This window comes from Cheilinus undulatus, unplaced genomic scaffold (genome assembly GCF_018320785.1).
Source record: "Cheilinus undulatus unplaced genomic scaffold, ASM1832078v1 Contig17, whole genome shotgun sequence".
NCBI lineage: Eukaryota > Metazoa > Chordata > Actinopteri > Labriformes > Labridae > Cheilinus > Cheilinus undulatus.
The window spans coordinates 71,833-94,876 of NW_024571684.1; the positions used below are offsets into that span (position 1 = coordinate 71,833).

At 39.4% G+C, this 23,044-nt stretch overlaps 1 protein-coding gene across 1 annotated transcript; it reads right to left on the reverse strand.

Moving 5' to 3' along the window:
* Window positions 1–2,922: 2,922 nt before the first annotated feature.
* Window positions 2,923–22,567, reverse strand: mturn (maturin, neural progenitor differentiation regulator homolog (Xenopus)). The gene is made up of 3 exons (XM_041782455.1): window positions 22,164–22,567; window positions 10,473–10,595; window positions 2,923–4,391 (listed from the first exon to the last, which is right to left on the reverse strand). Exons 1-3 carry the CDS (start codon window positions 22,320–22,322, stop codon window positions 4,284–4,286), a joined length of 390 nt encoding a protein of 129 aa, XP_041638389.1. The 5' UTR covers window positions 22,323–22,567; the 3' UTR covers window positions 2,923–4,283.
* Between the last annotated feature and the right edge of the window lie 477 nt (window positions 22,568–23,044).

The following is a 23,044-nucleotide window of genomic DNA, read 5'->3' on the forward strand; positions in this document are numbered from 1 at the left end:
AAGATGAGGAATGTGGAGGAGAAGAAAGCAGGGACAGAGATCAAGATGAGGATGGTGGAGGAGAAATAAGCAGGGACAGAGATCAAGATGAGGATGGTGGAGGAGAAACAAGCAGGGACAGAGATCAAGATGAGGATGGTGGAGGAGAAAGCAGGGGTATTTGAGGTTTGTCTTCGGGTTCTGAAAAGACATCTAAGTTATTGCGTCCTCCAAGTCTGTGAGCGATCCCTCACACACTTTATGATTTGACAGTGGGACAGCCCTAAACCCACACAAACTTAGCGGGACTGAAAATCAGTGAGTGTGTGAGTGTGGACATTGAGACTTGACCAGTCTGGTCCTGACCTGGTGCTGTCTGTCCTACAAGCCTGCAGAAACCACTTCACCTCTGTCACATAGCCTTTTTCCTGTCTGGCCCCATGGGCCTTCATTGGCTGTGCAGTCTAGAACAATGCATTTCTTTTTACTAGCCAAGCATCACTGACTGTGACTTTAGCTCTTTTGCTATCCTGGTAGCTTGTTTTGTTTTTTATTATGGTAGATAGGGTGAGTATTATAGGGTGGCGCCCCCTGTGGGGCTACAATGTGTACTGCAGGCATAAATGTAAACACTGTAGAAAAGAAATTCTCAAAACTCCTTTAGACCAAAAACAAATCTCCTGCGACCCAACCATGAGCCCAGGATTTGGAAATGAGTGCTCTAGCTCAGTGGTTCTCAACGTGAGGGTTGAACCATTTGCCTCTTTACGCAATTTATGCCAATTTGAACCCGTTTTCATCATTTTTTCTAACCAATTTTTTACACATTTTTGCCACTTAAACCCCATTTTTGTTGATTTTAAACCCCTTTTTCTGCCTTGTTTTGCTACTTCTAAACTGGTTCTTGCAACTTTCTGCCTATTGTTGCCTCTCTTTTACCCATTATTGCTGCTATTCACCACTTTTTATGCCCATTTAAATGACACTTCACTATTTATTTCACCCATTTTTGCCAATTTAACCCATTTTGGAATGTTTCAACCAGATTTTTTCCCATATTACCAAATTTTGCACCTATTTAAACCCATTTCAGCTACTTATTAATTCCCTTTTACCACTTTTAATGTCCGTGTTTGCCACTTCAACCTATTTCTGCCATTTTTTAAACTCTTTAATCAATTTTTTTGCAATTTCTGACCATTTTCTGCAACTGCCAAAATCCCATTTCACCACTTTTTCCACCAATTTTTGCCACTTTTAACCCATTTTAATTCTATTTTTAAGAAAAGGGATTTAGATTTTTAAGAATGCTATTTATTAAAACACGAAATAATTTAAAAAATGCTCATTTGATAAGAGTTATTATTATTCAGGCTAACTATAAAATATGGATACCACAGTTTAACTTGACAAAGGATCGTGATTTTGCTGACCTCTGTGCATGGCTGTGTTTGCCCTCCTTCAGGTACAGTGGGGGTCCCCAGTCTCTGGCACCTTTATTTTGGGGTTGTGGGTTGAAAAGCTGAGAACCCCTGCTCTAGTAGACAGACTTGTTTCTGTAGCATTCGTAAATGCTTTAATAACCTGTACATACTCTGTTTACTGCAGGGATGTCAAACTAAATCACAGCAGGGGCCAGATTCTGAATGTGAGTCCAACCTTAGGGCCCAGCAGGGTCCACATTTAACCATAAACTGTCAACCTTGTTTCCAGCTGCAATGAATTATGGGGGAAGAAAATCCTGATAAACTGATGATTAATGATTTTGAGATTGAAAAGGGTCAAAATGATAAGTTTAAAGGCTCAGAATCTTAGATACAAATTCAAACTTATTAGCTCAAAATGTTCAAAACATGACATTTAAAGTCAAAATAATGCTTTAAAAGGCAAATATATGAGACAGAAAGTTGAAATTAGATTCTTGACAGTCAAAAATATTAGATAAATTCAAAATCAGTGGTTTAAAAAATCAAAGCGTGAGAAAAAAATTTAAATTGTGAGTTTAAAGGTCCAAATATTACTTCAAATTTAAAATTGAGGATCTAAAAGGTCAAATTATGAGATAAAAGTCCAAGTAAGGAGCTAAAAAGGTCGAAACATGAGAAAAAAAAATCATAATCATGAATTTAAAAGGCCAAAATATTATTTAAAATTTTAAAATTGAGGATCTAAACGGTCAAAAAATAAGATAAAAGTCAAAATTGTGAGTTGAAAAGGTCAGCATATAAAACATAAAGTCAAAAAATAACTGAGAGATGCAAAATGAAAACTCTGAAATGAAAACAGAAATGTATTGTCCCACATTCCTGACTTTTATCTAATTATTTTGACTTTTTCTAATTTTAATGTCTTAACGAGGATATTTTAGATCGTCATGGTTACGTTTACATTTTTAAACTGGAGGAAATCTGCAGCCCTCAAACCAGTGGGCTGGTTATAATGAAAACATGGTAGGATCTGGTGGGCCGGGTGTAACTGGACCACGGGCCAGATTTGGCCCCCGGGCCTTGAGTTTGACACCCTGGTTTACTGCATTAAAAAGTTGCATGAACTGGCTCTAAATCTATTAAGCTTAGATAAAAGCTTTAATGTTTTCAATAAAGTTTGAATAAAATATGTTGGATTTATACTTTATCTGAAAGCTGTGTTTGTTCTTTTTGCTTAATTACAAGTAATCATACCGGTCTAATTAGGAGAAAACCATTTGCAGCGAGAATAAAGTTTTTGTGCTTTTACTTTGAAGGCCACCGCTCCACTTCCTGTTTGTGCCTCCCTTCCAGTCTGCAGCTTGACGCAGGCTTGAGTGGGCGCGTCAGGTGGCGCGTGACGTCAACCCCAGTAACACCAGCGGCTGTTGGCACAGCAGCAGGTCACCAGTCCAGTCTGTGATGAGAAGAGCCTCCATGTTTGGAGCTCCACAGAGGAAACAGCAGCCTTCAGGGCTCAGTTCACACGTTTATTGAACAATTTCACACACGTCGGAGGACAAACAGAAGATACACTGCATGATAAACATTCAAATAGGCAATAAAGTAAAACATTTACAAGCCAAAGTAACCGGGCTAAGGGGGAACCTCTGCAACAGTCTTGCATGTGGATCAGTGGGTGTCAGCAGTGGGGGCTAAAGCATAGCAGTGCACTGGATGTGACGAACAACAACACACTGTGAGAGTAGAGATTACAGGGGAGGCAGAGGGTGCCTGTCAAATAGGTTCTCTCTGTCCTGTGATATCACTCAGGGCTTTGGGTGTGCACTCTTTAAATCCATGGTTAAGAGAAACCTCGAAAGAAGCGATGAAATCATAACATACGCAGAAGAGGTTTTGGCTAGCTTTGGGAAGTTTTCTCATCGGATTGTGCTGAGAAAAGAGGGCGAACTGTGAACCACCAACAGCCAGGAAAGGAAGACTACAAGATAGAAGAACTAGGGCGTCATGTGACACTGAGACACCCAAAACAGGGCTTAAACTGCAGCATGGGGCTTTGTTGTGATGGTCATATGATAGTAACATTGATTTAATGTGACTTTAAAATCTTTGAGGTGAGAGAACCACCTCTTAAAATGATCCATGCTACTGTAAAGCTGCACACTCTGATTTCAAAGTAAAGCGCCGGTGTGTAAAATTCATTTCATGAGTATTTTAGCTGTTTTTTAAAGTGGCATAATCTGAGAGCGGCTCCTCTTTCACTTCTCTCCTTCTTTCCCTCCATGAGGTGGAAAATGATACCGCCTTCCCCTCCTCCTTCCTCCCCTCTTTATTCACCTGTGTCACTCCCACTGCTTCACACAGCCACAAACTGTCAGTTTTCACCCGCACCACTTTCATTTAGCCCTCCGTGCAGAGAAAGTAGGTTACCCGTCACATTCATCTCCAAAGCCACGGGGGGAAACGTGTGTATTGCGGTAACATCTGACTGTATTTCTGCATAACAAAGCCAGCTGAGGCCCATGTACTATTGCTGTGCTGTGGAACTTGAACTAACCAGATGGTGAATCATTAGGATACTTGCATCATACATGGCTGCTGCTCACGTAGCCCCTGTGTGTGTGTGTGTGTGTTTGTTTCTGTGTGTTTGGTTTGTCGGGGGATTAAAACAGTGCAACAGAGTGCACTCTTTGGGAAGCAAAGCCACTGAGACATTCAAGAACATGGTGGTGCATTTTTAGCAAGTTGACTGCAAGTAGGTATGTAGTGTGTGTTCATATGTGTGTGTTTTTAGAAGAGTGTGTTGTCAAGTGTTTGGACGTATGAGTAGAGGCCCAGAGCAGCTCTGCCCCAGCTGCAGGCCTCGTCCCAGGCCTATCACTGCTGGCTGACCCCCATCTGCTGGTGGTCGGGCCCTGGTTCTCCCTCCATGTCAGCGTGGTAGTGCTCGAAGCTGTCGTCCTCTATGTCTGGAAGCCCCAGCAGCTGCAGGGCAGAGAGGGGAGGTAACGTTAGTGGTTATAAAGTGGGCATTTGCACCGTTATAATTTCCTCCTGTCCTGAACAGAGCGGTTTAATGAGACCGTGTTTATGGCCAAACAAACATACAACACCAGGCAGAGCATGGCGGTGTTTTACACATAATTAGGTCAGGCTTTACTATTTTATACTGACACTCACTGATGTGAAATTTCACATATAGGGATGTTCTGATACCATTTTTCCTTCCTGAGATGATTCCGATACCCAGGTGTTGGGTATCGTCTGATACCGAGTACTGATCCGATACCAGGGAGAACTTTCTGGACTGACTGACAGTTATACCCAACCCAGCAGATCATATATTTTTATTATAACTGGCCCAGCAGTATGAGGTCTGCAGATTTCCTCTAGCATAAAGATGTAAACTTAACCATGATGATTTATAACATCCTTGTTGAGTCATAAAAATTAGAAAAAGTAAACAGAAAAAATAATTTGATAAAAAGTCAGGAGCGTAGGTGAAATTTGTGTTTTCTCTGACCATTTGCTGACCATTTCAACTCCTAACTTTGACTTTTATCTAATTTTTTTTATCTAATTTTGACTTTTATTTCATAGTCTGATGTCTAAAATTCACAAATTTGATGTTTACCTCATATTTTGACTTTTAAAACTCATGAATTTGAATTTTATCTCAGTCTTGCTGACCATTTCAACTCCTTGCTTTGACTTTTATCTCATTTTTTTAGCTTTAGAACTCGTATTTTTTTAATGTTATTTCATATTTTGACTTTTAAAACTCACAAATTTGAAATTTAATCCCATATTTGAACATTTTAAACTTATGATTTTGAAGTTTATCTCACATTATGATTAAATATCATGAACTTTAATTTTATCTCAGTTTTGCTGACCATTTCAACTCCTAACTTTGACTTTTATCTCATTTTTTACCTTTAAAACTTGTGATTTTTGATGTTATTTCATATTTTGACTTTCAAAAGTCATGAGTTTGAAATTTAATCTCATATTTTGACATTTTAAACTCACGATTTTGATGTTTATCTCACATTTTGATTGGTAAATTTCATGATTTTGAATTTTATCTCAGTTTTGCTGACCATTTCAACTCCTTACTTTGACTTTTTTCTATTTTTTTTACCCTTAAAACTTGTGATTCCGAGTTTTATTTCATAGTTTGACTTTTAAAACTCATGAATTTGAAAGTTTATCTCATATTTTGACCTTTAAAACTCATGGTTTTGACTTTTATCCCCTTTTCTGCCTTTTATAAATCATGGTTTCAGAATCTTACTCATATTTTGCCCTTTAAAAACATTATTTTGACTTTAATTGTCATGTTTTTACCTTCAAAATGTATAAGTTTGATTTTTTAGCTCAGATTTTGAGTTTTTAACTTTTAACTATCATGTTGACCTTATCACCTCAAAATCATTTAAGTTGGCACACAGTGGTTAAATATCGACCCTGTTAGGCCCTCAGGTTAGACCCAAACTCAGAATCCGGCCCCTGCTGTGACTGAGGCTGACACCCCTGATTTAGACCTACTGTATATTTGACTCAACAAATAGAATCATAATAGTCAGCATCTCTGTGATCCTAGAGTTGTTTTCCTGCTGATTATTGAGTTTTACTGCTAAATATTAAAATATCATTAATACAGGGGGCTGCAGCACAGGCTCTCTCTCTCTCCTTTATTCAGGCAGTATGACGTGGTTACAGAACAGCCTGCTATTGGCCGACAGACCCTCACAAAGGGAATACAATATGACGGCTAGCGTTCAAGCTAGCGGTAATAAATTATCGTAATTGGATTAAAATAGAAAAAAAGACGTTCAGTATCAGGTTTACTGGTGTGGATTTAGCCATTAAAGTCCCTAAAAGTCCCACGAGTTCCAGGCTCACTGAAAATGCTGCCAACAGGATTCAAAGACGTCAATGAGAAGGCACAACGGCTAGCTTCAGAGGAAAAACAAGTATGAGGCGACGATTTATGGTTCAAAAGTTATTTAACTTTTGATGGACTGTGCCACTTCCTGTCAAGTATGACAGCGCCGGTCTAGAAGGCGTTTTAACGATAACGTTCAGAGAAAAACTGTAACGCAGACACCATTCTTTGCTGCTGCAGTGGGTCCTTTGCTTCTTCTTCTCTGCTCTAAAAACGGTAGCTCGTGCATGCAGTGCTTTCCAGCAGTGCAAAAGAACTGATTTCCAGGTTTTAGCGTGGCTAAACGAAGCAAAATAAAAAGTTAAACCAAACGGTATCACAGTGTTAATTTTGTCAGCTATTTTTAATTTAAGTCTTAGTTTTAGTCTTTAAATGAAACACATTTTAGTTTTAGTCACATTTTAGTCATTTCTATCCTTTTTTAGCTTTAGTCTAGTTTTAGTCAATGAAAAATGAAAATATTTTAGTCTAGTTTTAGTCCATAAAAAGTCCTCACATTTTAGTCTTTAATTTTAGTCCAAGCATTTATTTTCTTGCCTAAATCTGGTACCAAATCATGGTAGTGTGTTCCCTGCACTCTGCTAAACCTGGGGTCCCTGCTTTCTACAGCTGAGAGGCAGAATAGATGCAGATACATTATTTTTAGACAGATTTACCCACAGTGGAGAAATATCACAGATTTTGAATGTCAGATGAAAACTACATTACATTTTAGTCTAGTTTTAGTCATTTTGAAGAAAACTAAACTAAGTTTTTGTCAGTTTTAGTTATCACAGATCTGTTTTTGTTAGATTTAGTCTAGTTTTTGTCATGGAAAAAAAGGCTGTTGACGAAAAGTCATAGTTTTAGTTGATGAAATTAAAACTGTCGGATCGGTGCGTAAACTTTGCACTCGATACCAAAACCTGCATTTAAGTATCAGACATATTTCCAGTACTGGTATCAGAATCCAAACAACCCTAGTAACATATTTAAGATTGATTATGTCATACTTTTACAGGAGTAACCTAACTGAAGCTGCTTTAGGCATCTGCACCATTGCTCAGTATAATAACACATCAGTGCCTTTTCTGCCATTTATGCATCAGGAAACGTCTAATAAAAACTATACACTATGAGGAAAGAGTAAAGCTCAATCTTGATAAAGCATTAATAACAAATGTAAATATCATCTATAAACACAGTCATTAACCCTTTATAAGGCACTCATCAAATACTTGAAAATTCAAAATTTAAGCTGCAGAATATTATTGGCTGGCATCCCTAGACTTTTTACTTTTATTTTATTATCATGGTGAAAGTCAAGATCAACTGAGTGACCACAGACCACATGCATACATGAATGTCTTCAGGATGAATGTGTTACCATCCTTGTGAAGTCTGGTGACGACTGACACCAGCACTGTGGCGTAATAAGGAGTTTAAATAGATGACACACTCTGGGACCAAAAGAGATGTCAACATACATTTTACAAGTTCTGGAGGAAACAGGAAATTTGAGATGCTCTGGGCCATTGATGATTGGTTGGATGCTGTGATGTCACTTTCCCTGACATTCTGAGGTTTACCTCTAAGATTATGAATACGACTTAAAAAAGGGTGTTAGGGTTAGTCCAGGGTTAGGGTAAGTGGAAAGGTATGGGTTTTTTTCGCTGACAGCTCTCATTTTCAACACAAAGTCAGTCTAGTAATTTCAGAGCTCAGCACCCTGAGAGGAAAAAAACGCCCTAAACAGTTCAACTTTTGGAACAGCACTGGCCAAAGAAACTCAAGATGGGGTTGGACTTCTAAAAAAGGGGGACTTATCTTTTCAAGGGTAAAGTTTCAGGTCTAGAGCTACTGTTAATTAACCCTGCAAGGCAGATGGACTGGCCAGAATCCATGTCAACAATCGGGTCTGAAACAACTGTGCCAGATCTGAAAACAAACCTGACCAATCAGCATCATTTGAGGAGAAAGAGGCAGAATCTAGGGGCGGGGTTTAGCCCTACTGGAAGCCAATAATGATGGCTGTTGTTAGTGTAGCATTTAGCTCTGATGTAGCTAGTGTAGCAGCAGATTTATCAAAACCGGACAGCATTTCTTTATCAAATAGAGAGCAAAGAGCCACACTGAAAGCTTCTCCTGGAGGAAAAGATATTTGTGCTCTCCTTCCCACCTACTACGGCATGAGTTTGTGATCGTTACGGGAAGGGTTAAGTAGCACCGTGAGCTGGTAAAAACAACTGTAGCTGTGGTGTAGCAGCATTTTGATCAGAACTGGGACACATTTCTTTATTAAAACAGGACCAAAGAATCACAGTGAAACCCTCTCTTTGCAGAGAAGATGTTTAAGCACTTCTCTGATTAACTTTGACATGAGTTTTATCCACCAACAAGAGCCACCGTTCATAAACTACCACAGCGCCTGCCTGTCAAGCTCTGGCTACCACCAGAGCTGTGTATGCCTGCTACCTCATTTTTTCTTGTCGCTCTGATTGGCCCTTAATGAATATGACAGACAGAATGCTCATCCAATAACCTTCTGAGAATTTCCCCAGAGGCTGTGCATGAAAGATTGTCCAGATGAATGAGAAATAAATATCCTGATGCTAAGGGATTTATGAACCAGACTATCTGGCGTGTCAGGTTGGCTGTTGATGCCAGGACAGGATTCCTTCCTTCATGTTGTTTTCATACTTTCTTGATGATATTTCTTTGAAAAAAAAGGGTATTAGGGTTATGCTTTTCTAATGCATTAATACTGTGGTCAAAAATGATAAATTAATTAATTATTTGTAGATGACTTCAGCTTTATTTGACATATAATTTATTTTTACATATAAGTAATTATCACTGCTCATAAATCTTAAGAATTTAGTAATAATCTAACTCTGCATTTGAGTTATGATGCAAAAAATCTTGCTACCACTTTTACTCGAGTTTGACCACACAGCTTTATCATGCACCGAGCGCTCTCCGCACTGGTATTTACTAAGTCAATTTTCTAGTTACTTCCTAAGACAAACAGCTCCTCATAACATCTTAATTTACTCCAATTATTCCTGAAACAAAGACCTTAAAGGTACAATCCAACACCTTTTTAAGCAGTTGCATCTGTCAGATATAAACCTACAGGCTGAGTCAGTAAAGACTGGAAATGAAGGAAACAGCAGGTTTAGCTCTGACAGACATGACCCTACACCTCTTAACCTCTTTAATGAATGCTTTATATCGTTTGTCTAATCAGCCATAAACTGCAGGGAAGAAATGACACATTGTGGTTTTATGAGGGACTGTTTTTCTTGGCTGAGTGAAGTTACTTCCTTGTTGTCTTGACCCTTGACCCTCCTGCTGTAAAAATGGTATTTCTAAAAGTAAGCACATTCTAAAGCCTGTCTATGCCTATCTGTCCAGTTGTGTTTGGACTTTGCAAAATTTATATTTGACCTAAAAATGAATATATTTAACCCTCAGGCATCACTTTAATTTACCACCATTTAGAGCCATTCAGGACAAAAATGTCCACTTCCAATAAACTGCTATAAAAACTTCACACATTCATATTTTTTTCTGCTTTTTTTTTGCATAAATCTCTTAAACAACTTCAGCTGTGCTCAAAACTACCAAACATTCAATCATTTAGAGGATTTTAACTGCCATTTCCAAAAACAGCAATAAAAATAGTATACATTAATATTTCTTTCTGCTTTTTTTTGGTCAAATCTTTGGATCAACTTCAGTTTTAATCAAAACAATTTATTATTGAATAATTTTAAGGATTTTAACCCTTTAAATGCCAGTTTGACTACAGGATGGTCATAGTTTTTAGAAATAAACAGTAATTATTTTCCAGAAAACTAATGTTAGGGCGTTTGGGGTGTTTTTTTAACAAGCTAGAAAGTCCTACAGGTAATTTGTTGACTTCATATATCCTGATAATATTCTGTAAAAAAAAGGAGCAGCATTTTAAGAACCCATAACAGAAGTGTAGTCATGTTGAATGAGTCAGTGCTGAGAGTTAAGCATGTTCAGTCCCAAGAGAACAGCCAGGCAGGCCTCACTGTGCCGTGGTTCACGCAGCGTGTTAAAAGAAAAGTGTGACTCCTGAGAGCTTCACACTTTAGTTTCCTTACAGGCCTGAAGGACGTGAAGACCTTCTCCAGGACCTCCAGCAGAGTCTTCTTCCCACAGGAGGAGATGTAGTCCTGGGCCAGCTGAAGGAAGGGAAGGCAGTCCTCACTCTCACTCCACACGTGCTGCAGACAAAACACAGATGTAGAGAAAAGTTTGATTTGAGCCAAAAGAACGTCTCTGTTTCAAGGGTGCAACAGTGATATTTTTATAAATAAACTTGTGTTTTTGAAGAGGGAATTTGTTAAAATAATGGCGTGTTTCTCCTCCTCCCTGAGTTTAGCCTCCTGAGTAAATAAAGCCGGTTCGGGGCCGTGGTGGACATAAAAACTAGAACAAAGCAATTAAACCAGATTAAGAGACATTTCACCAAGGACACGCACACACAGAGGACTCGGGTTTGTACACAAAGTCCTGAACATTTATCAAAGAGTGAGAAAATAACTTTAACAGCACACGTGCTATTTTTAAAATGTTTGGAAAACAGGGAATATCTAAATATGGAATTATAGAGTGCCAAGTGATGAATCTACTGGCCTTGTTTAAAGTGACTCAGTGCTTCATTATTATCAGAATAGAGCCTAAAATGTTTGACAGTGAAACTGAAACTATGAGTAATGGTAGAGATGTTTGAGCTCTTTATGCTAGGGTTGGCATCACAGCAGGGTTTTGCAGTTTGATAGGATTAAAGGTAAAAATCAAACAAAATCAAGGCCTTTTTCCAGCATAGATAGAAGTCCTAGACTACAAATACAGACTAGTATCCTGTTTATTCTCCAGAAATAAATGCAGGCTCCTGACCACTGTTTAAACGGCACACTGGGAATGTTTAGTGAAAGTTAGACAGCATCACCTCCTCAGCTCTCTGTCTCTTTGTAAGAGCATAACTTTCACTCTTTGGGAACTTTTAAAGGGTCTGTCTTTTTAACGTTATTATAAATTCTGCATAATTTTAAAACATTTAGCATTAAAGAAAAAAATGTAGACAATCCTGCTAATGTTGCCCAGAGCAGGGCCAGTCCTTATCTTATATTTGAGCTGATTTTTGGGAAGAGAATCAGCTCACAAGTCAAAAGACTCCACGTACCGAGGACCAGTCTGAGCTGCCGGGTTCAGTACACCTTACCCTAACCCTTGCCTACTGCCCAACCGTCACGCCTATCCCTGCAGGTGGGGGCCCACAGGGTGGCGGCTCCATGTAGCCTTTTCAGGCTTCAGGTATGCTACCACCCTGGGTCTGGCTCCAGGGAGGTGCTGAGCTTTCCCTGTTCCCTGTAAGGTGACTTAAGACTGCAGATTCTGAATTATGAGGGTTTTCATAATATAATAATAATTCACTTCTTGTCTGGACCCTGCCCCAGGGCCAGTTTGCCTTGGGAGACAAGGGGCTAATATCCCGCTGGGTTCACTGGGACGCACAAACCTTCACCACGATAAGGTGGCGACTCTCAGAGATGTGTCAGAGTAGAGTCACTGCTCCTTTGCATCCAAAGAAGACAGTTCAGGTGGTTCAGGCATCTGATACCTCCAGGTCGTCTCCCTGGGGAGGTCTTCCAGGCACATCCAACTTGGAGGAGACCCCTGTGCAGACCCAGAACTTGCTGGAGGGATTATATATCCCATCTGGCCTGGGAATGCCTCAGAATCCCTCAGGAGAAACTGGAAAACTTTGCTAAGGAGAGGGACGTCTGGGTTGACTTACTTCGCTTGTTGCCACCATGACCTGACCCCAGATAAACAGAAGAAGATGGATGGATGGCCCAAAACTCCAGCCTAAAACTCCACTAAGATCTTTGTTATTTACAGCTGATATAATAATAATAATAATAATAATAATAATTATAACTTTATTTATATAGCTCTTTTTAAAACAGTTGTTTACAAAGTATAGGCATATAGGCAGAATTTTATAGCTAAAATAGCATCTGTAGACATCAGCAGAAAATGTCATATCTGCTAATAGGCTATCATGCTGATAATATAGTGCATCCTTAGAAAGCATGGGCATCCTCTTCTTGATGTTTTGTGTTTATTTTCTTACTCAGTACTTAATCCTTTTAAAATGTGATGACGAACAATACTTCCCCAAAATAAACTTTAGTCAAAGTAAAAAAAAGATCTTAAAAAGTACCCAGAAAAGCTGCTCAGTTAAAGTAATCTGAGTAAATGTAATTACTTTCCACCTGTGCTCCTAGTATAAACTTAAACTAAACTGATGCCTGCAGCAGTCTGCAGCAACAAAAGCAGAAGTCCTAGGCTCTGTTTACTAAACAAAGTTTAGGGATGCATCGATATTGGATTTTTGCCGATATCCGATATGCTGATACTTTAAGATTCATTTTAGCCGATACTGATATCGCTACCGATATTCAAATGCCCATTCCAGACAAAAAATGTCAGTCCTTTGGGACACTTTAAGGTTTGACCCTTAGAGCTCCAGCAGCACGGATCCGTGCCGCAGGCACACCCCTTTGTAAATTGCTTGGTAACTTTTGAACCATAAGTTGTAGACACTAACTTGTTTTTTCCAGTGAAAGCTCTGTGTTGTGCCTTTCCAAATCTGTCCTCCATGCATTTGTAGCTCTTACAGAACATTTTGTAGTGAGCCCAGAACTTGGCTGACTTTCTGGGGTCTCTGAGGACGGTGTTGTCGTATACAGCAAGAAGTGACACAGTTTAGAAAAATGTAATAAACTTTTGAACCATACGTCACAGACACTCGTTTTTTACTCTGAAAGCTGACCTTTTTGGCATTCATTTGCTACCCTCAATGTCTCCGTAGCCCTAAAGGATGCTGTTCAGGTGAGCCTGAAACTTTGGTGACTTTTCAGGGTCTTTAAATATTAAAACCACGGCATTAGATCTGATAATAAGCATCTTTTTGTCCATTTTTAATCCATTTCTGATCATTTACTTTGGCTTTCTTTGGTGGGTAGTGCCATATTTGTTGAGGGCAATGTTTACATGCACAACTACCACAATGCATTGTGGGAGTTGTAGTCAACCAGTTGCTTCTCTACTGCTTAAAGGAACAGCACAAATGAATCAAACTGCAGAAAAGTGCATGGACTTTTATGGTATATATGTAGATATTTTGAAAACTGTCAGTCACAGAAAGTTTATTTTTTCACCGTTGTGTCCCCAAGACATCAGAGAACAAGTCTGTGCAAAGAAAAGGCTCATTCACTGATGTTTACTGTGTGTTATCAATGAAAATCTTTGAGTTTCAAATTCCGATTGTTTTTTTTATTTTGCCTTTAGAGTCCTATAACTTTTTCAGAATTCAAGTGATGTTACTGTAGTAGATATATTCTTAAAGCCCGGGTTGTCCTGAGTAAAAAAAAGATGACTGTGCACCACAGGTTGATGTTTTACAAGCATTTTAAGAAAAAAGTCCAGACGAGACATGGTGGTGAAAAAAATAGCTGTGAGCTCTAAGGTTTAAGGATGACCAAAGAAACAATTTTTAGTCCTTAAAAAACACTTTCAAGTTTAAAGAATGAGGATAAATGAAGAAAAAGACCTCACCTGACATAGGTCTGGTGGTTCAGACTAAAACTCCACTAATTTATTACTATATATGGACACAATTTACAGTGGCAGAAATTTTGATATATGCGATACGATACCAGACTAAGTTATGAGAGAGTGGGACGAGGACGAGGTGGTTCAAAGAGATCGGAGCCGGCTCCAGTTTCAGAGGTGATTCACTTTTTTCTTTTTTTTGTTGTTTTGAAGATAAAAATGGTACCAAATGTTTAATGTTTACCAGCTGTTTGAGAGCTAATGGACCGGCTCTTTTACATAAATATAGCCATGCTGTGGTGTACAAGAACAGTATCGATCTGTCAGCTGACGGTGTGGTTTTTAATGTGTTCCAGTACACTCTACATCTACAAACCACTCTACTCTGAAGGAAGACGTCCCTGATCCATATGCAGTCTGAACGATCAGATACCAAAGTTCTCAGTATGCTTTGAGGATTACCACTGTGTATCTCTAAAACTGATATACACCCGTGTTAATACATTATGTAAACAGAGGCTCAGACGATGCAGATGTTCACCTGCTGTTATTGTGAGCTTTATTCCTCTCCTGAAAGGTGCAAAGTTAAGTAGTTTTTAAGACTTTTATCAATCACTAGAATAATTGTCCTTATTAAAGCATCAGAGTAGTACGTTTTGTTAACCATACTTAGGAAAGAAAACCGTTGTTCCTGCTCATAAAAATCTACTTCCTCATCAGAGCACACTCTCTAAAGGTGCAGAGTTTCCTCTTCACGTAGCGTGGGCGTTGTTTGATTTGAGTCTAACTGTCAGATTATATGTCAGGAAACCACAGAGCTTCTGATTGAAGATTTTCAGGTGATATCTGTAATCCTGAATCATTAGAGAGAAATTAAACAACATGTTGTAGACTTTAAATTGATTCTAGGGTTTAAATCCTCCTGAAGACCAGGGTGAACAGTAATTCTGTGCTGGTGAAGTCACTGTGCTTGGCTGCTAAACAAATTCTTATCTAATGATAGAGCTGCCCTAGATTACATCATCCTGGCTTTCAGCACTACTGTAAGGAATCTTGCTGTTATTTTTGATCAGGATGTGTTCTTCAGCTCCCACATACAACAAAATCCATGGACAGTCTTTTTTGTACCCACGTAACCTTGCAAAAATCACGCCTCAAAATGTGCTCAGAAAACCGATCCATGCATTTATTACTCACTGCAATTCCCAGTTATGAGGCTGTTACTGGCATTAACTAGGGGAGAGATCACATTTCTTTAACATTAGCAGAACTGTTTCCTTATAGATCCCTGAATAAAGATTGAATCTATTTTAAGGGTGGCTATGAGTACAGTGTAAATGTCAGAGATTTTATCCCAACTCCTCCTGCCTAAATGTTAAAGTATCTCATGAACTCAAACCCTAAATTCCCCCCTAAAGGCAGTTGTAAAGTTAAGCTAATTGATCCCTATTGGTTTAAAAATGTGTATCAATGATTCATTCTCCCTTATAACTGACTGTAACATCCCAGTGTACACAGATGACATGATATCGTATTGCTTTGCTGACTCTGTCAGTGATTTTCTTTCAGTTTCTCTCAGGATGCTCTCAAAGCCTGAAGCCTGTTGTTAATGGCAGCAAACAAAAATCAGGCTTTTTCTCAGGATATTGCTCCGGACAGCCGACACTTCTCCACGCTGGATGGAAGTATCAGTGTAGAAATGTCTGTGGCTCAATGAAACATTCACAATAAAATGCCATACTGATAATTCATCAGCAAGATTGAGCAGAAACTCAGCTTCTTGAGCAGAAACTGGTCTAACTTCCCTCTGAACTGTAGATAAAGTGGAATAGAGGCCGTCTTTGTGTCATATTGTGATATATTATGGTGATATCATCAGCATGTGTGCATCCACTTCCACCCTAAAATCCTGTCACTCTTCTTACTACTCTGCTCATAACAGGGGTCCTCAAAAAACTCATTGTAAACTATATAGCAAAGGTGGTTGGATTTCTCAAGCATCCAGGCATGATCACAGATGCAGTATAGTACACACTGCAATATTATGCAAAGTGTCATAAACATTCAATTTTTTGTTTTTCAGTTAAACTCATGGTTGGTATTTTGTCCCAGGGCTCTTTGGATCACTGAAATCAATCTCAGACACCTGTGATCATTAGTTTACCAGGTGAGCCCAATTAAAGGAAAACTAATTTATTAATCAGGCCACAGGTTTCAGCAATATGAGAAAGAAAAAGGATCTCTGCTGCTGAAAGCCTCAAATAGTGCAATGCCTTGGACAAGGAATGAAAACATGAGATATTTCAGGAAAACGTAAGTGTCATCATCGTACTGTGCAGAAATTTGTGTCTGATTCAGAGCACAGATGGGTTCGTGCAGATAAAGGCATAATGAGGAAGGTTTCTGACAGACAAATTCATCAGATTAAGAGAGCAGATGCTAAAATGAAATTACAAGGCAGCAAACAGGTATTTGAAGCTGCCTGTGCCTCTGGAGTCCCACCAACCTCAAGGTGTAGGATCCTCCAGAGGCTTGCAGTCGTGTATAAACCTACTATTCAGCCCCCCTAACCAATGCTCACAAGCAGAAACGGTTGCAGTGGGCCCAGAAATACATGAAGACTCATTTTCAAACAGTCTTGTTGACTGATGAGTGCCGTGCAACCCTGGATGGTCCAGATGGAGGAGTAGTGGATGGTTGGTGGATGGCCACCATGTCCTAACAAGGCTGTGATGTCAGCAAGGAGGGGGCGGAGTCATGTTCTGGGCCAGAATCATGAGGAGAGAGCTGGTAGGCCCCTTTAGGGTCCCTGAAGGTGTGAAAATGACCTCGACAAAGTATAGAGAGTTTCTGACTGACCACTTTCTTCCATGGTACAAAAAGAAGAATAGTGCCTTCTGCAGCAAAATGATCTTCATGCATGACAATGAACCATCTCATGCTGCAAAGAATCCCTGTGTGTCATTGGCTGCTATGGGCATAAAAGGAGACAAACTCATGGTGTGGCCCCCATCCTCCCCTGACCTTTAACCCTACTGAGAACCTTTGGAGCATCCTCAAGCTAAAGATCTATGAGGGTGGGAGGCAGTTCACATCAAAACAGCAGCTCTGGGAGGATATTCTGACATCCTGCAGAGAAATTCAAGCAGAAACTCTCCAAAAACTCACAAGTTCAATGGATGCAAGAATAGTGAAGGTGATATCAGAGAAGGGCTCCTATGTTAACATGAACTTGGCCTGTTAAGATGTTTTTGATTGGAATAGCTTTGATTTCAGTAAATATGACCTCCTAATGCTGCAGATTCAACAAATGACCATTTTCAGTTCTTTACAACCTATAAAATATTTTAAAACTCTGTTGTGCTTAATAATGTGGAACAGAGCATTTTGAGATTTTCTCACTTTTGTAAATAAAATAGTTATCATTGGGAGGTTAGTTTAGTAAAATCTGAATAATGCTCTAAAGGTTGATGACTTGAAAATTATACTGACTGTCATTTGCATTAATATTTAGGAAAAATCAGTGAAAAATATAACTTGCATAATAATTTGGAATGCTGTGTAGAAGAATAGTAGAAATCAAAGCCAGTGCTGATACCAGTGTAGTGGTGGGACATAAACCAGTATCAACACTGTCAACACCAGCTTGAAGAAAACTCAGATTCAATCTGGACTAGAGTTCAACAAAAGGCATGAGGGAGACTCCATGGTCAAGAGGAAGAAAGTTCTTTGGTCTGATGAGACCAGAATGGAGCTTTCTGGCCATCAGACAAGACGCCAAATACACCATCCCCACTGTGGAGCACGGTGGTGGCAGCATCATGCTGTGGGGATGCTTCTCAGCAGCCGGCCCTGGAAGGCTTGTAATGCAGATGACAATCACCCAAAGCATACAGAGAAAGCTACACAGAAACGGTTAAAAGACAACAAGATGAATGTTCTGGAGCTGATGAGTCAAAGCCCAGACCTCAATCCGATAGAGAATTTGTGGCTGGACTAGAAACAACTGTTCACGCCCCATCCCCATGTTACCTGGCAGAGCTTGAGCAGTTTTGCAGGGAAGAATGGAGTAAAATTCCAGAGTCTGGATGTATGAGCCTGATAGAGACCTATCCACACAGACTCAGAGCTGCGACTGCAGCCTGAGGTGACTCTACTAAAAGCCGACTTTAAGGGGGTAGATATTTAAGCAGTCACTTATTTACAGCACATATTTTTGTTTCATCAACACTTTTCTGTATTAAACTGTTTTCACTTTGATATTAAAGAGGTTTATGCATTTTTTGTGAGAAAACCAAACTATATTGACCATGATTGATTTATAAAGTCAATAAAACATCCAAGGGGGTGAATGCTTTTAGCTCGGCACTCTAGTTTACAGTTAGAGACGACAAGGCAGGGACTAGCTGCTACTAGAGGCTTAGACTGCAGAGGAAACCATGCATCGTGCTATTTGTATTCATTAAAGTCTTGTGGCATGTTCCCATCATTTTGCTGGATGCTTCCTCTTCTTGCATCAATAGTTTCTGCGAGCTGCCTGCTGTTGCAGACCACCTAGACTCCAGTTTCTACCACACTAATGTTAAGATGGTTTTGCTTTCTTTGCACATATGTTTCTGATTATTTTTAGCATTGCTGTTCAGGTTGGTATTCTGTTATTTTTGTTTCCTGCCGGTGTGTCAGTTTGTTTGCCTGCTTGTTTTTCCTCTTTCTCTCTCTCTTTCTCAGCATGGGTAGTCAGACAGCTGATGTCAACCAGGGAGTCTGGTTCTGATCGATGTTTTTCTCTGAAAGCAAGGTTTCCTTGCACGCACCATGCACTGGTGGATAATGTAAACAACACTGGAAAAAATCTCAGAGATGCCTAGATGGATTCTGTGTGCATGGGGTCATAGAGCAACTTTAGATGCAATTTTGTGCTAAATATGTGAAAAAAGGATTGATAAGAGCCCCCCAAAACTATAAAACACATCCCTTAATTGACTAAAACAGTAAAAGTTTTGGGATTCCTGCCCCCGATCTGACAGATTTAAGCCCAATTTCTTGGTTTAGATTGAGGTAATCAGTCAAGCATTAAAGGCATTTGATTTCATGCTTATTATTGGATTAATTCATATATTTAAAAGGGGGAAAATTGAGGCATTGGTTTTATCGTCTGCGGTGTAAGTTCTAGGAGTCACGAGGCAGTCATGTGAATCAGCCCAGGGAGACATTTCTGCACAGGTTTGTAGACAGGCCTGATATTGAGCCCTCATGCTGGGACTGCTGAGGGATGCTTGTTCCAGTCTGACACTGACGGATGGATTCACATGAGGGTGTGCCTCGGCAGCTCCAACAAAGCAAATCCAGTGGCTCTTCTTTTTTCTGCTGTTAAATACTGTGTCACATGACCCCGATGACTAAAGACTTACCCTGAGGGGAGAATGGCAGAGGTGGAAACACTAATGTGCTCTTATTTTGTCGGAGCTCATCTCACAGCACCCTCTAGTGATAAAGCAGGGCGGTGATCCAAAGATTTGAGGGAGGAAAAGGATAAACAGGGAGATAAACAGAGAGAAGTGTGTATGTGAGAGAGGAAGAAGAGACGCCCTGCTGCTAACAGTATCGATCATACCAAAGTAACTAGATCTTAAGACTCCTGCAGAGCTTCTGAGGGTTATTCGAGCTGATTTCAGAGTGCATGGCAGAAGTGTGTGCATGTAAAAGTGTGTTTACATGGGTGTAAGGGCTGCAGCTTTTGACGTTGCATTAGACTCAGCAGCAGGAAAGCTGAGAGTTGGAAGGGAGATAACTAACTGACACCATGATGTAATAATGCACCTACATCTTGTGTGTAGTGGTGTTATGTAACACTCTGCTATGTTTTTCTTCTCTGTAATGATATTCTTAACGGGACTCTTTGACTATGCAGAGGCTGGGTTTTTTAAGTATCTCTTTTCCATCTGCAGCCATGGAAAGCCCCTGCTAAGCAGCCTTGCTCTGCAGTCTGGACGAAGGATGCGATTCCTGCACACACACACACACACACACACACACACACACTCAGCACAGGCACGCTTGGTGTGACATAATGTGTTATTGACTACAGACGCTCTGGCTCCTGGGTCAACCCCATCTGCTCCCAGCCCGCCCTGCTAGCCTCTGTCACTGAGGCAGAGGAGGGTGCAGGGAAGGTCTAACCTAGGAGACTTCTGTCAGGACAGGCTGCAAAATATTACAGTAATGCTACAGCGATAAAAGCATGGAGGCGCTGCTTCTGGTTTAAGGGAGTCTGAAGAGATGTCAGGAGTTTGCAGAAAAAAAAACGCATGGTATTAAAGACTCTTATGTTGCTATAAATGAGTATTTTCTTTAATTTAACATCATTAAATAACAATAAATATCATTGGTCCATCTATTTTTAGGTAGGGTTTCATTATGGCATGCATTTAGACCTAATAATGACAAAAGAATGCATCCTATACGGTGGCTCTGAAGGCCACCACGATTAATATTTCAAAAGTGAAATATTTGTACATTTTTTGTGTCTTTTGTGATATATTTTTGTGAAATATTTTTGTATTGTGAAAAATTTTGATTTGTGAAATATTTTTGTGTTTTGCGATTTTTTTGTGAAATGTTTTTGTTTTGTGAAATATGTTTTGTGTAATATTTTTGTGTTTTGTGAAATATTTTTGTTTTGTAAAATATTCATGTGTTTTGATGAAATATTTTTTGTGAAATATTTTTGTTTTATAAAAAATTGTGTGAAATATTTTTGGTTTTGGTAAAAAAAAATTTGTGAAGCATTTTTGTGTTTTGTGAATTTTTTTGTGTTTTTCTGAATTTTTTTTGTGAAATATTTTTGTGTTTTGTGAATTTTTTGTGAAAAAAAATGATTTGTGAAATTTTTTGTGTTTTGTGAATTTTTTTGTTGTGAAATATTTTTGTTTTAGGTAAAAAAAAATTGTGAAGAATTTTTGTGTTTTGTGAATTTTTTGTGTGTTTTTCTGAATTTTTTCGGTGAAATATTTTTGTGTTTTGTGAAATATTTTTTGTGAAATATTTTTTGTGAAAAATTTTTGTTTTGTGAAATATTTTTGTGTTTTGTGAAATATTTTTGTGTTTTGTGAAATATTTTTTGTGAAATATTTTTTTGTGAAATATTTTTGTTTTGTGAAATATTTTTTGTGAAATATTTTTGTTTTGTGAAATATTTTTGTGTTTTGTGAAATATTTTTGCTTTGTGAAATATTTTTGTGTTTTGTGAAATATTTTTTGTGAAATATTTTTGTGTTTTGTGAAATATTTTTGCTATGTGAAATATTTTTGTGTTTTGTGAAATATTTTTTGTGAAATATTTTTGTTTTGTGAAATATTTTTGTTTTGTGAAATATTTTTGTGTTTTGTGAAATATTTTTGCTTTGTGAAATATTTTTGTGTTTTGTGAAATATTTTTTGTGAAATATTTTTGTTTTGTGAAATATTTTTGTGTTTTGTGAAACGTTTTTGTGTTTTGGGACATGTATTTGTGTTTTTAATGAAGTTTGTTTTGCACACAAATATTAATCCTGTTGTCCCGCAGGGCCACCGTATCCTAAATCAATGACACTACTAATTGGTGAAAAAATAAGGGGGAACACATCAAAAATTGCTTTAGAGAAGTCAGTGGATTACATGTTTTCAGAATAAATAAATTTGAGCTTTAAGAAGCACATTATGTTCATCGCCAGAAAAAAATAATGCAAAGAAAACATTGGAGGAAAAGCAGAAATTGTCTGAGGCTACTTCATTTTCATCTCATTGCGTAGGCTCCAAAAGCCACTTCATAAAGCCAAGAGCTTTTATTTTGAAGGTTACAGGCCTCGTGTTATTGTAACCTGGCTCGCGCGCTGGTGCTGGGTTCACCGGGTTATCGCAGTTGATTATGATGGAGGAAAAACAGCATCGACAGAGAGAGGGAGGGTGCGGGGTGTGGACCCAAATTAAAATGACATCATCCTCCATTCTTTCCCCCAGACCCCCCCACCACCACCTCTCCCCCCTCCCCATGCACGTCCGTGAGCTAGAAAACCGTGACCAAGCGCCACAAGCCCACCTCCCGCTGAGCCTCGACACACCTACGGTAGCGCGCACACACACACACACACACACACACAGAGCCCGAGGCCCTGCAGAGGCTCACTTACAAAGCTGTCGGTGCCGCCGGGACACAGTACGTAGAAGGAGACGCCGGGCTCCGCGTAGAAGTCCAGCCGCCTCTCGTCGTCCTCCTCGGCGAAGATGAGGTCGAACGGGTTACCGGAACACCACTTCTCCGCCGCCTCCACCAGATGCTTGAACTCCATCCTGTGTGATCCGGTCTGCGGTGTCCCTGGCTCCGGAGCTTGATCTGGATCTCTGTAGCCGTCACGGCGATGATGCTCAAGACGCAAAAAACAGCTGATCGGACAGCAGCATCAGCAGCCTCCACTACCGCATCTCCTCTACAGCACCGCGTGCATGGCCCGGGAACACAGAAAACACTGCTGCATAGACTGGACCGGCTCTGGTGCTCAAAGCCCCATTCCTCTCTTCCTCCCCACGTTATGAAATCAAGCCGTCGGTCGCATACATGCATACGCACGAGGACGCTGGAAAAACGCGATGACGAACAGTGGAGCCGGGCAGCCTGCGTCCATAGTGTATGTGAGGCTCTGTATGGGCCCACACCCAAGGATACAGGACTTTATTACCGTGCTACCATGTTCAAAGAATGTTCTGGAGTATCACTGAAACTATGCCATACTGTACGGATGAGTGTACAAAACCACAAACACAGGTACTAATATAGGTACAAATACCTGGGACAATAAAGCCTGTACAAAACCACAAATACAGGTACTAATATAGGTACAAATACACAAACACAGGTACTAATATAGGTACAAATACACAAACACAGGTACTAATATAGGTACAAAACCACAAACACAGGTACTAATATAGGTACAAATACCTGGGACAATAAAGCCTGTACAAAACCACAAACACAGGTACTAATATAGGTACAAAACCACAAACACAGGTA

Coding starts and splice junctions, on each gene's coding strand:
- mturn (XM_041782455.1), bottom strand. CDS start 22,322: ATGGAGTTCAAGCATCTGGTGGAGGCGGCGGAGAAGTGGTGTTCCGGT. Junction 10,596..22,163: donor CCGGCGGCACCGACAGCTTT/GTAAGTGAGCCT, acceptor TTTTGTCTGCAG/CACGTGTGGAGTGAGAGTGA. Junction 4,392..10,472: donor TCTTCACGTCCTTCAGGCCT/GTAAGGAAACTA, acceptor TCTGCCCTGCAG/CTGCTGGGGCTTCCAGACAT.